Source organism: Gymnoscopelus microlampas (genome assembly GCF_963454915.1).
Source record: "Gymnoscopelus microlampas genome assembly, chromosome: 15".
Classification (NCBI taxonomy): Eukaryota; Metazoa; Chordata; class Actinopteri; order Myctophiformes; family Myctophidae; genus Gymnoscopelus; species Gymnoscopelus microlampas.
Genome location: NC_139952.1, coordinates 50926754 through 50941954, shown reverse-complemented (window position 1 = coordinate 50941954; position 15201 = coordinate 50926754). Strand labels below are relative to the sequence as shown.

General features: G+C 43.1%; 1 protein-coding gene across 2 annotated transcripts in view; it reads right to left on the bottom strand.

Moving 5' to 3' along the window:
• The window catches only part of LOC311061926 (NACHT, LRR and PYD domains-containing protein 3-like), a 106732-nt gene extending 91531 nt beyond the window's left edge, over positions 1-15201 (bottom strand). For both annotated transcript variants that reach the window (XM_084080632.1, XM_084080633.1), the window contains exons 1-3: positions 15066-15201; positions 3240-3370; positions 2745-2858 (exon numbers count right to left, since the gene is read on the bottom strand). In XM_084080632.1, coding sequence (XP_083936758.1) covers positions 2745-2858; positions 3240-3352 — 227 coding nt within the window. In that variant the 5' untranslated portion in view covers positions 3353-3370; positions 15066-15201. The remainder of the gene's footprint in view (positions 1-2744; positions 2859-3239; positions 3371-15065) is intronic.

Sequence of the window (15201 nt, the reverse complement as noted above, 5' to 3'; positions counted from 1 at the left end):
GCGTAAACCATTACGCTACGCTAATAGCTCTGATGACTGACAGTGATGACCCGAAACAGTACCAGGGCAGCGTTGACCGGCTTGTGGAGTGGTGTGATAAAAATAATCTGATTATCAACACTAAGAAAACTGAGGAAATTATATTTGGCCCTGCTCCCGGTGATAAGACACCACCGGTGACAATCCATGGTTCAGCTATTGAACAAGTCCCATCTTACAAATATCTGGGGGTGATGATAGATGCCACCTTATCATGGTCATCTCATATTGATTATATTTGTAAGAGGATACAGCAGCGTATGTACTCCCTACGCCGACTGAGATCGTTTGGTGCTAGTAGTCAGATCTTGTCTCTTTTCTATACGTCTGTTGTTCAAACTGTGATGTTGTACTGTAGCACGGCCTGGTTTAACAGCCTATCAATGGTATATAAGAACAAACTGTATAGCCAAATTAAGATCTGCGCTAAAATAGTTGGTAGGCCAGTCGAGGCTGTGTTACGTTCCTTTAAAGAGGCCCAGATCAATAGTATGCTTAGACTGGCAAAGAGCATCTCCTCTGACCCCTTACATGTTTTAAATGATGAATATCAACTGTTGCCCTCCGGGAGGCGGTTTAGAGTCCCTAAATATGAGAAAAACAGGCTAAAGAACTCTTTTGTACATCAGTCTGTTCGGCTTTTAAACCAAAGTCGGTAAACCAAAAGGATTTGTTCTACTGTTCTTGTTTCTGTCTGCTTCTGTGATGTATGTCCTGTAATGTACTTTGTGTAATGTATTGTGTATGTCCTGCCTGTATCTTGAGCGGTGACGTCATGGTCACAAAGCAAATTTCGGTGAAAGCTGACAATAAAGTTGTATCGTATCGTATCGTATCGTATTGAAAACACCACACACTCGTCAACTGGTCATTGTGCGGTGTGAGCCTCGGGCCAACAGTGGCATTCAATGAGTTAACATTCTTCATAAGAAAAAGCCTCAGAGAAGTCTAGTCAGATTCAGGACATGTTCTTAGAGAGCATAATGTTCATAATGGTGTTCTTATGAATCCATATCCTCTTAACCTGAAGGGGTGTGAAAGTTGATTCTAATTATCATAGGTAGACACACCTCCAATCCTAGTTAGCATCCTAATTAGCAAAGGTAGCTGTCCCACCAATCACCATAAAAGGGCATGACTGCATGGCCTGCACACAGACATGAAGTTGAGAGAATGAACTAAAGTCTAAAGACAGTGGAACACCACACTACAAACATAATAAATAAATATATACTTCTGTTTTCTTCAATTCTACAATAGGATTTATTTAATAATATTTTGTATCATATCTTTAGAGCAGTGGTTCTCAAAGGATGGTCTAAGGACCCCCATGGGCTCTTGAGAGAGTTCCAGGGGGTCTACAGCAAAACAAGGAACAGTTTAACCACTTTAATCTTATTTTATACTTTGTTTGGGATATATGATCTACAAGATCACAATGCATCCAATCACTGCCCGTTTTGAGCTTGTAGATCGGCTATTTTCAAAACATTTAGTTAAATCTAGATTTTTTTTTTAAATGTACAAATCTTCTCTTATGCAAGTCCCTCCTGAGAACATATGTTCAGATGGGGGTCTGCAGCCAGACGCATGTCAATGTGGGGGTCCTACCGTCCTTGACATGGAAATGTTTGAGAACCACTGCCATTATTTTGAGTTTGTGTCAATAAAGATAGTCAGTGAGTGTACGGAAGCACTTCTTAGACCTATATGTACTGTTTGGTCTGTTTGTGGCGGTGATGCAATAAAGATAGTCAGTGAGTGTACGGAAGCGCTTCTTAGACCTATATGGACTGTTTGGTCTGTTTGTGGCGGTGATGCAATACTTAACCTATGCTTTATGAACCTAGCTCACAGTGATCACGCCGTTTCATGAGTTTTCTCTTCGTTACCATTCCCAATGGAGCTCACTTTCCCTCCTCATATCTACCATAGAGTTATAATATACCAGATCTCTGCTCTTCAGTGAGATATGCGTCTGGACACATGGAGACAGACATTGGCTGCAGACAGCAGGCATAAATGTAACTTTGAAAAGTTAATCTATGTAAGGAAACAGTGTTTGCTCTGTCACTACCAGATTTTATTTTTTAAAGTAAAAGTGAATGAACTGTGGGTACAGTATATAACGACGAGGATTGCCACTGGCCAGGTTTCTGGGAATATTTTCCTCTCAGACACACGTTCTATATTAGATTTATTTTTCTGTCTCTAAGACAAATGAAGTGTACCTGTGAGGTATGAGTGGGATTGAAATGTTGTGTTAACAAAGCTTATCGATATTTAATATTTAATGTAATGGTATCCCCGCTGTGTGAGGGAGAAGGTGTTAGAACGTGTGGAGCCCCTGAAGGAAGACAATGGCCAATGAAGTCACTGGGAAAAAGGGTCAATTTGATTTAATGAAAATGCAGTAAAATAACAGTTGCATAGACGGACGGACGGACGGATAAATAGATATTCCATAGTTTATTGCATAGATAGCACATGCACACTCTTAGTCAGTCTGTATAGTGCAGCTTCACCACTGAACACCACATTGTGATTTGTACACTTCATTCACAAACTTATAATCTATACATATTGGGCTTGGATGCTACACCATTATAAAATGTTGTCTTGTGCTTTAGTAATTAGCATGTACATAGATGACACTGTGAAGTCGTATCATAGTGTTGTGTATATTGTATGAAGGATTCACATACTTTGTGTCTGGAGGTCCAGGTTCATTACTGAAGTTAGGAGGGCTTCTTCTAGACCGGTCACTCTTCATAGACACATAGCTGGGTGTTGGAGACTCTGGTCTGTGGTACAGACTTCTGGAATCATATAAATGTTTGTGTGAATGAAAAAGACCATTTGTTTTTTTTATTGTTACATTCCATTTGACTTAAAATAGCAATAAATATACAGTACAATAACAGGTGATAGACATATTTTACATAGCTTGTTGCATACTGTACATGCACACAAGCAGCCATCCTGTCTAATGCAGCATCACCACTGAACACCACTCTGTGATTTGTACCACTTCATTCACAAACTGCACACATAGTAACTTAACATATAGATACACATTGAACAGGGATGATACAACATGATTAGATGCCATGTCTTGTTTTTGTAATTAATGTAACTTAGCATGAGATCACTTTGTTGTGTTAGTGTTGTGTATATATTGTAAAGGAGGATTGACATACTTTGTGTCTGTAGGTCCAGGTTCATCACTCTTCATAGACACAGATAGAGACTCTGGTCTGTGGATGAGCTGTTTGTCAGTTCCCTCCTCCTCTCTCTCCTCACAATGGCTCATCTTTGGTCTTGATTAAACCTGTCAAGATTACAGTCAAAATAGACCAGAAAACAGTAAATGTTTGCTTCATATACACAAAGTGCATGCACACACACACACTGCTATACAGGGAGTCTGCGGAGGTGATGAGATCCAAACTGGTAGCAGTGAGTATGTCTGGATGGGCTGCAGGGCCAAGATAATGGTAGGAGAAACACTGTAGTGTCAGGTAGTGGAGACGTTGTGTTAGACAGTTAGACATTGATGTGAGGTGGATCGAAAATAAATGAACAAAGCTTTAAAAAGTTAGCACATTACATTACATTACATTACAGTCATTTAGCAGACGCTTTTATCCAAAGCGACTTACAATAAGTGTATTCAACATAGGTAGGGAACGAAAACTACTAATCACCAGAAGTTTTAAGTACATTTCCTGCAAAAACAAGCAACCAAGAGTATACCTAGCGCTAAGGTAAAAGTGCAATATATCAGCTACCTACTTTCTTAAACAGATGAGACAAAAATGGCAAAATCAAATGGGCACGAGCTAAAACAAATAAGTGTATCGACTAAACAAGATCCAATAAATAAAACAAGAGTTCGTACAACTAGTTAACAACAAGTAGGCCAGGCAAAGAGGAAGGATAGTGTTTCCTGAAGAGGTGGGTTTTCAGCCTGCGGCGAAAGATGGGCAGTGACTCTGCTGTCCTGACATCAGTGGGAAGTTCATTCCACCACTGTGGGGCCAGAACAGAAAAAAGTCGTGACCGTGTCGATCGACCAGAAGGACCGTTGAGTGGCGAGGGAGTCAGTCGCCCCGAGGTGGCAGACCGGAGTGGTCGGGCAGGGGTGTGGGCATTGACCAAAACCCGGAGGTAAGAAGGAGCTGTTCCTTTCACTGCTCTATAGGCTAGCACCAGGGTTTTAAACTGAATGCGAGCTGCTACGGGGAGCCAGTGCAGAGAACGGAGAAGGATAGTTGTGTGGGAGAACTTGGGGCGGTTGAACACCAGACGAGCCGCAGCTTTCTGAACAAGCTCCAGAGGTCTGATGGCTGATGCCGGAGCACCAGCAAGGAGGGAGTTGCAGTAGTCCAGGCGGGAGATGACAAGAGCCTGGATGAGCACCTGGGCTGTTTTCTCCGTGAGGAAGGGGCGAATCCTCCTGATGTTGTAGAGGAGGAATCTGCAGGACCGTGTCACTGATGCGATGTTAGCCGAGAACGACAGTTGATCGTCCAGGGTCACACCCAGATTCTTCGCAGTCCGAGTTGACGTCACCACAGCATTATCAATGGTGATGGCCATGTCTCGGTGAGGACAGCCCTTCCCCGGGATGAACATCAGCTCGGTCTTGTCCAAGTTGAGCTTCAGGTGGTTTGTCGACATCCACTCCAAGATGTCAGCCAGACAAGCAGCAATGCGTGTCTCCACTTGTGTGTCAGAGGGGGGGAATGAGAGGATCAGCTGGGAGTCATCGGCATAGCAGTGGTAGGAAAAGCCATGGGAGTGTATGACAGCACCAAGAGATGTAGTGTAGAGAGAGAAAAGAAGAGGACCCAGAACCGAGCCTTGGGGAACCCCAGTAGTGAGCCTGTGTGGTTCTGACACAGACCCTCTCAGCATCACCTGGTAGGAGCGACCCGTCAGGTAGGATGCAAACAGGGAGAGTGCAGAGCCTGAGACACCCATCCCCTCGAGGGTGGAGAGGAGGATCTGGTGGTTCACTGTGTCGAACGCTGCAGACAGGTCCAGGAGTATCAGGACGGAGGAGAGAGAGTTCGCTCTAGCGGCATGGAGCGTCTCCGTCACTGCCAGGAGGGCAGTCTCTGTCGAGTGACCCACTTTGAACCCCGACTGGTTGGAGTCCAGGAGGTTGTTCTGGTGGAGATACGAGGACAGTTGTTTAAAGACAGCACGTTCGAGAGTTTTAGATAGGAAGGATAGAAGGGAAACCGGTCTGTAGTTCTTGATCTCAGAGGGGTCAAGTGTCGGTTTCTTCAGGAGGGGGGTGACTCTGGCAGTCTTGAAAACAGAGGGAAAGTAGCCAGACGTCAGAGAGGTGTTAATAAGGTGGGTTAAGAAGGGAAGGAGTTCAGGTGCAGAGGACTGCAGCAGAGGGGATGGGACCGGGTCCAGGGAGCATGAGGTGGGGCGACTAGAGGTAACAAGGAGAAGGACCTCTTTAGAGGAGAGGGGAGAGAAGTGGGATAGAGAGGGTGGGGGAGAGGGAGGAGGAGTAGATGAAGATAGGGAGGGAGGGGTGGAAGGCAGACAGGTGTGGGTAGTGGGTAGTAGCACATTAAATCCCTTATAAACATGGATTATTAGAAGAACTGGATGAGGCGTGGGAAATGGCAGCCTATTCATTTCAATGAAATGAGCTTGCCTTCATATTGTAGATCTATTTTCCTTTCAATGTGCATCGGATTGATGCATTTATTAATCTTTCAATTGTGCTACAGTCTCACAAAAGCCAGACTGAAACGGTAAAAGGGCAGAGAATCATGTCATTAGCTTATATCAATACAAAGGCAGGTGATAAAGTCACTGAATATAAACTATAGTGAATGCAGGAAGCTTTGCTCTTGTTCTATGTTTCCTAAAGATGGAGATAACAGCAGTACTGGTGCTTCAGAGCCCAGTGCACAGAGCTACTGGCAGCTACAGAGAAAACTGTCTGCAGTAAAAACTCATTGTTATAAGAAACATTTATTTGCATATTCCCAAGATTTCATTATTAGCCCATTAAGACCAGGAACGCATCTCTGTCATTTTAGATTTCTTTGGCTATTCAAAAATAGCAGATCTACAAGCTCATAGCGCGGCACCGAGTGCCGCACTATGAGCTTCTAGATCTGCTATTATTTATTTTTTCTAATTTTAGCACATTTGTGCAAATCTTTCAATATATACATTTTTAACACAAATCTTTGCTTTTGCATGGGGGTCCCTGGGGTAAAATATTTTGAGATAGGGGTTCACAGCCAAATAGTCTACCCAGGCCACCACCCAGGCCACCCTGCGCACGCAGGGTGGCCTGGGTGGGCGTGTATCTCCCGGCCAGATTTGGAGTCCCACTCCGGCCCTGGCATTCAGGTATCAACATTATAAATGGCCTAAATCCCTGGAAGTCCTATTTAAACCCTCTGGGCTGACAGAATGTACAGTATCTTGCTTGAGCCAGGCACCAAAAGAAATCATAACACTGATTTTGGTGCTTCATTTGAATGCTATTCACATTCCTGATTTGTCAGTTTGCCCCCGGTGTTCCAACATGGACATTACAGCCAACAGAAGCATGACTGTCAACAACACTACTGCTCTGACAGCAGCATGCAGGCTACTGTTAGCATGTTAGCTTACACACTGTTCAACAACACTACTGCACTGACAGCAGCATGCAGGCTACTGTTAGCATGTTAGCTTACACACTGTTCAACAACACTACTGCTCTGACAGCAGCATGCAGGCTACTGTTAGCTTGTTAGCTTACACATTGTTCAACAACACTACTGCTCTGACAGCAGCATGCAGGCTACCATTAGCTTGTTAGCTTAAACACTGTTCAACAACACTACTGCTCTGACAGCAGCATGTAGGCTACCATTAGCTTGTTAGCTTAAACACTGTTCAACAACACTACTGCTCTGACAGCAGCATGGAGGCTACCGTTAGTTTGTTAGCTTAAAGACTGTTCAACAACACTACTGCTCTGACAGCAGCATGGAGGCTACCGTTAGTTTGTTAGCTTAAAGACTGTTCAACAACACTACTGCTCCCTCTGACAGCAGCATTTAGGCTACCGTTAGCTTGTTAGCTTAAGAACTGTTCGACAACACTACTGCTCTGAGGCTGCATTTCAACTGAAAGGATTCCAACACTGGGACATTGAGGCCCTATTTTGCGTGTCTTAAGTACCAGGTCTTATGACTTAACTTAACACCTGGAGGCGTGGCCAATGCTGTTCGAACACTCAGAATAGTGATACAACATTGGCCACACCTCCAGGTTTTAATTTAAGTCATAAGACCTGGTACTTAAGACGCACAAAATAGGAACATGTCATATTTAATGAAACATCTGTGATATATACTTGAATGCAGAGTCATGACCCGTGTCCACTATGTACATGAAGCTCTATTTAGACTCAACTGCACAATGGTGTCACTCAAGAGTCACAGACAGACAGACAGACAGACAGACAGACAGAGGGAGAGACAGACAGACAGACAGACAGACAGGAACTGAAAGCAGCAAGGACCAACTTCCTCTGTGTCACATCACATGATTTACAGTAAACTGCTATGCAGACTCACTGTGATAAATGTCAGAGTCATAACTTATTCCTTATCATTATTATTATCATTATTATTATTAATTTAACTCATGTTCTTTTCACGAGGCTCTCTATGCTCTCAGGTTCATCTTAAAACACATTCAGACCTGAAGCTGATTCTACAGTTTTGTGAAAAACGTATGTTTCTACAGTACATCAGTGCTGCTCAAACCTTTTCATGTCAACAACCCCCAAAATGTATTTGGCCACAGACCCCCATCTCAAAATATGTTGTTCCAGGGACCCCCCAGAAGCAAACATGTGAGATGAAAATGTTTGCTTTAAAACATATATATATAAATTCAAAGATTTGCACAAATGTTCATAATTTTTCAGAAATAGCAGATCTACAGACTCATATGAGCTATGAGCTTGTAGATCTGCTTTTTATGAACAATCCTGACACACACACTGGTGTATCAATACAGCTAATATCTCAAGTAGACCAAACGTCTTGAGTAATGTAAGTAACTGTGGAAATCATGTCCGGAGGGTTAGGGTGATGAAACACCTAACTGTGTCGGCAGCACCCAGCACCCAGCACCCATCACCCCGCTGAGGAAGAGAACATTTACAGCAGCACCCCATCACCCCCCATTATCACCCCCCACCAAGCCTGGGGGGGGGGCAAACATTTTCAGCCCCAAGCGCACCAGGAAACCACAAACGGTTAAACCCCATCACCCCCCCGCCCCCATCACAGCCAAACATTTCCATCAGCCCCAAGAGCACCTAAAACCCAGGAAACCACAAACGGTTAATTCGGCCTTTATCTGTCTGATACATATTGGTGTTGATATGATGAGAGACAGAGAGAGAGAGAGAGAGAGAGAGAGAGAGAGAGAGAGAGAGAGAGAGACACTTACCCTATATTAATCTTTAAGGTTTAACGTGATGTCACAAATCAAAATGGAGTCCATGCTGTTCAGCTCTCTGTGATGTTGTCAAAATGGTTGACGGTGTATTAACACATAAAGTTCTATCATAGTGGGAGTGTCTACAGTTACAGCGTACATGGTGTGTGACATGGGGACACGCACACACACACACACACACACACACACACACACACACACACACACACACACACACACACACACACACACACACACACACACACACACACACACACACACACACACACACACACACACACACACACACACACACACACACACACACACACACACAAATACTTGTTTGTGATAACATACAAAGCAAAATCACACTAATGTGAGGTGGATCATACATAAATGAACAAAGCTTTAAAAAGTTATCAGATTAAATCCCTTATAACCATGGATTATTAGAAGAACTGGATGAGACGTGGGAAATGACAGCCTATTCATGTCAATGAAATGTGCTTGCCTTCATATTGTAGATCTATTTCCTTTCAATGTGCATCAGATTGATGCATTTATCTTTATATTGTGCTACAGTCTCACAAAAGCCAGACTGAAACAGTAAAAGGGCAGAGAATCATGTCATTAGCTTATATCAATACAAAGGCAGGTGATAAAGTCACTGAATATAAACTATAGTGAATGCAGGAAGCTTTGCTCTTGTTCTATGTTTCCTAAAGATGGAGATAACAGCAGTACTGGTGCTTCAGAGCCCAGTGCACAGAGCTACTGGCAGCTACAGAGTTAACTGTCTGCAGTAAAAACTCATTGTTATAAGATCCATGTATTTACATATTCCCAAGATTTCATTATTAACCCACTAAGACCGGGAACGCATCTCTGTCATTTTAGATTTCTTTGGCTATTCAAAAATAGCAGATATACAAGCTCATAGCGCTATGAGCTTGTAGATCTGCTATTTCCTTTTTAAATCTTGGAAAATGTGTGCAAATCTTTGAATTTATATATATATATATATATATATATATATATATATATATATATATATATATATATATATATATATATATATATATATATATATATATATATATATATATATATATATATATATATATATAGACATTTTTAACTAACATCTTTGCTTTTGCATGGGGGTCCCTGGGACAAAATATGTTGAGATAGGGGTTCACGGTCAAATAGACTACATATCATTGTGGGGTCCACATGAAAAAGTTTGAGAACAACTGATATTATAACAACATAAGTTGAAAAAAAGAAAAACTGTTGGGATTTAGACATTTTGTAGTTTCCCCCAGAAACAAAGATTTGAGTTAAAAATGTTCACTTTAAAAAATATATGTATATTCAAAGATTTGCACACATTTTCACAGTTTTAAAATTAAATAGCAGATCTACAAGCTCATACCACGGCACTCGGTGGCCGCGAAATGAGGGCTGAACCTCCTAAATCTAGGTGGTTTAGTCAAATGGTCTTCCAGTTGGCCAATTTCCACACACACACACACACACACACACACACACACACACACACACACACACACACACACACACACACACACACACACACACACACACACACACACACACACACACACACACACACACACACACACACACACACACACACGACCAAACTTCCCTGAGGTCACATGACTTTACTTAAACTGTGATGTGATTCTAATTACAACACATTGTGGTAACTGGAACCAGCTGATTTCACTATGTTTTGGTAAAGGTTCTACTGCACTTTTGTAGAAAAGTGTGGTTGCCAACAACGCCATATTGCACTTAGTAAGATGTTCCAGGGTGCAGTATGAATGGTTGAAGAATGGATTGAGGCGCAGTGCCGCTTTAGACTCCACAGGGGCTCTACGCATGATACGGGACCCCTGTATTTTTTTTCGGGTTTCCCGCGGATAAAGTTACTTTTTTTGTTACTTTATTTCGGTTTTAGGGTGACAAGCAGCACTGCGCAGCCTGCGCTGATATGAACGCAGTAATGCACGTTATTTTCTGCTGAAGGGAGGGGGCGGAGAGGGGGCTCCTTTGATCGGCGGGTAGGCGGGGCCCCACGCAACCTGCGTAGTGTGCGTGTAGGGAGAAGCGGCCCTGTTGAGGCGTCACTCCAGTCAGTGAGGTTACTTGCTTCCGATTTATTTGATCACAACAGAATACAAACAGCTTGGAGCCGCAGCTCCCACCGTCGGCCCCTCGGCCTCTGAGTGACACAAACATTCAGTTACATTTAAGTTCACTTCTTATACCAGTGACCACATGAGACCCTTTGATCCTCTCCTGAATGTTAATGTATCTCTGGCTGCATCCTGCATCCTGCTGTCGAGGTGTGACTATAGGAAGAGGCCACTCTCTGATCACATTGTCTCCAAGTTAACAATAGAATTCTCATTAAAATGTAAAACCCTGAGCTCTAGGCTATCAGCCAGCTCTTCTTTAGACAATTGGTCAAGATTAACATAGTGAACCTGATTACCTCAGAGATCAAGACAGACAGCTTCATGTCTGTAAGCAAACGTGGACTCTAGTGAATTATATGGTTTTAGATTTAGCTTGTAATGTCCATAAAATATAAGTAATAAAGGTCCAATATACGACAACATCACTAACATGATCTAACTCACTGGTTCTCAACATGGGGTCCGAGGACCCCTGGGGGTCCCTGAACCCCATCTTGTTCCCCAGCATAATGAGTACCAGTTTAAAAAGTGAAACCCTATTGTATTGTACAGCTTTTTTTAAATAGCAGATCTACAAGCTCACAACGCATCATATTGTGACTCGTTGTGAGCTTGCTGTTGTCTCTTATGGGGGCCACTGGCTCAATGTTTTATGATTATAAATACAAACCAGTTTATGTCTCCTTGACATGAAGATGTTTCAGAACCACTGATCTATATAACTCACATGGACTTCTGTTCTGTTCTGCTCTTCTAAACATGTTGTGACCAGTGTTGAACTCCACCTCCATCAAAGTGTGACGGAACTCTCTCTCTCTATGGGTCTGGTGCAAACACACACAGGGAACACTCCTCTCCACAGGCACGCACGCGCGCACGCACACGCACACACACACACACACACACACACACACACACACACACACACGCACGCACGCACGCACGCACGCACGCACACACGTACACACACACACACACACACACACACACACACGCACGCACGCACGCACGCACACGCACGCACGCACACACACACACACACACACACACACACACACACACACACACACACACACACACACACACACACACACACACACACACACACACACACGACTTACTGTCAGCTTTGGAGGTGACTGCTTTATACTTGTAAACTGTGATGTGATTCTGATTACAACAAGTTACTTCTAACAACTTTTTTAAAATAGCAGATCCACAAGCTCACAAGGCATCATATTGTGACTCGTTGTGAGCTTGTAGATATGCTATTTTTTTTTAATAATGTTGACTGTCTTCTCCCACTGGCACAACTTCTGAGTGATGCCAACCACTCCTACATTTGACCGTGTGTGTTTGTGTGTCCGTTCGAGCACGGCCTGCCAGTTGCACTAATTCAACACAAACAGGAGGCAGTGGAACACATGCGCCACTTAAAGACATGCACAGTTGCACACACACACTGGCTTCACGCACGCACACACACACACACACACACACACACACACACACACACACACACACACACACACACACACACACACACACACACACACACACACACACACACACACACACACACACACACACACACACACACACACACACACACACACACACACACACACACACGTGTGCACGCACGCAGACAGACGAGTTCAAGCCTGATCTTTCTATCACTGTCTCCGTCTATATTCCAGACAGAACTAAACAGTGATCTGAAGACATGCTTCCTATATCAACAGTACAGGTTGTGTTTATAATACTTTTACTCATTCAGATTCAGACAAACTTTTACATATTAAATACCAAGTGGTTCTAGTATAATGTATAAAACACTTCAACAACATTAACCCCTTCACCCCTCTATTCTTAGTAAAACACACCTGGCTCTGTACTTTTTTCCCTCTACACCAAATCTCTTTGCCAAAATAGCCGATCTACAAGCTCACAATGCGTCCCAACGCCACACGTTCCCCCCAAAGCAAAGCAAAGCAAAGTTTGTTGTTTACCCAGGGTGTCGGACTAAGCACGAAGCTTGTTTCCAGCCGGACCCTGCATGGAAGCCTTGCTCAAGGGCTATTCAGCGGTGATTCATGATTGATGTGATGAATTGGGGAATCGAACTAGGGACCTTCCGGTATCAAGGCCGCCCCTCTAACCACTAGGCCACCGCTGCCCAGAATAGGGTGTGTGGGGTTCAAGTGGTTTACATTCTTAACACCAGACTAGATTATTGCTACAGTGTATTGTTTAAAATATCTTAACCTGCAATAATCTTCACGTCACACTAGTCAAATAATCATAATTGAACTGGGGACCCCCACCCTGACAATCACTTGGAATTGTAGGCATTCAATTCTGTTTGACTCGGTTCCACAGATAAATATTGTGAACATAGCAGATCTACAAGCTCACAACGACTCGCACTGCGAGGCGTTGTGAGCTTGTAGATCTGCTATGTTCACAACGTTTGCCGATGTTTGCCTCTTTCTTACGGAATATACAAATATATGTACGAATCGGAATATTTGATAATTTGGCCAAATTGGCATTAAAAAGTCATTAGATTGTCACTTTATAAATGTGCAGATACCCTGTTTACACTTATACTGTATGTTGGTTTGTTTACTGATGAGAGAGATAACAATGTTACACATTAAGATAATCATCTGGGGACCCCCCAACATAATGTGGGGACCCCCCAAAATAATGTTGGACCCACAGGTTGAGAAACACTAATCTAACCTACAGGCGATGTCCTCTCACAGTAACATGAGCCAAAGCAGCATGTCACACAGTAGAATGGCAGAGAGGAGTGATGATTGGTTAACTTAGGGTACAATTTCAGGGTAAGCCAATCAGAGACAGAGTTGGGCGGGTCTTGCCTCCCGGGGAAAATACACACATGCTGTCTACCACAGACACATTTACTACCGTATGATGACATCTCCCCTCTTTTCTTTTTTATTCAGGGAACAAAAAACAACTCGCTCTCACACGCATGCAGCATGCAGCATGCAACACACACACACACACACACACACACACACACACACACACACACACACACACACACACACACACACACACACACACACACACACACACACACACACACACACACACACACACACACACACAGGAGGAGTGGTGTTATGTAACAACTGGTTTACAAGTTAAATGTTGTCATGCAGCATTGTGTTCACCTCACTACTACAGTTGTATCTGATTTTCACAACATTTTTTTTTTTACATTTATAATTTAGTAACTAGTAAAGTAACTAGTTACTTTTTGAGAGCAGTAACTATAACTAGTTACTTTTTAAAAGTAAAAAGCCCAACACTGCCAAGGAGAGAGAGAGAGAGAGAGAGAGAGAGAGAGAGAGAGAGAGAGAGGAACACTGCTCTGTGGTCACATGGTTTACAGTAAACTGCTGTGGAGCCTGTCTGTCTCCAGACCATAGGCCCCGCCCACTCCTCTGAGTGAACTGTGTCAGGCTAGTGGAGACTCTGAGTGACTCACACTGTGTTAATGTCAGAGTCATAACTTATTCCTTATCTAACTCTAACATTCTTTATACAAGTCTCTCTGTGTTCTCAGGCCTGTCTTCAACTCCTGTCCCACTGAGGAAGAAAACCTTTTCTACTTTTCCCCAACACACTGACAGCCCTGTGCTCCACAAACAGTTAATTCAGCCCTGTGTGTTCTGCTCTGTCTGCTACGTATGAGGTGTTGATATCATTAGAGAGAGAGAGAGAGAGAGAGAGAGAGAGAGAGAGAGAGAGAGAGAGAGAGAGAGAGAGAGAGAGAGAGAGAGAGAGAGAGAGAGAGAGAGAGAGAGAGAGAGAGAGAGAGAGAGAGAGAGAGAGAGAGTGAGTGAGTGAGTGAGTGAGAGAGAGAGAGAGAGAGAGAGAGAGAGAGAGGTGGGGGGCCGGGAGTGAGGGAGGGGTCATTCTTTGAGACACATATCCAATAAGCACCTTTGTTTGCACCTTCAAAGGGTCAAACAAGGGAATCACAGCACATTGCAGGTTCGAGTCCCGTTCCCGACGATCTTTGCTGCATGTTTCTGTCTGTCTGTCTGTCTGTCTGTCTGTCTGTCTGTCTGTCTGTCTGTCTGTCTGTCTCTACTGACAACTATAAATAAAAGCCACAAAGACCCCAAACATATAAAATATAAAAAAGAAAAAAAATCAATAGTTCATTGTTTGGATATTCAACTTGTATGACAGAGTCATTGTATAAACACCTACAATCACCTATACAATACCAGACATTAGCTATATTAAAGTGATTAAAACACTTACCCTATGTTAATCTTTATGCTTTAATCCAACGTGGTAAAATGGAGTCCATGCTGTTCAGCTCTCTGTGATGTCTGTTAAAATGGTGACTGTGTATTAACTCACATAAAGTTCTATCATACAGTAAGGAGTGTCTACA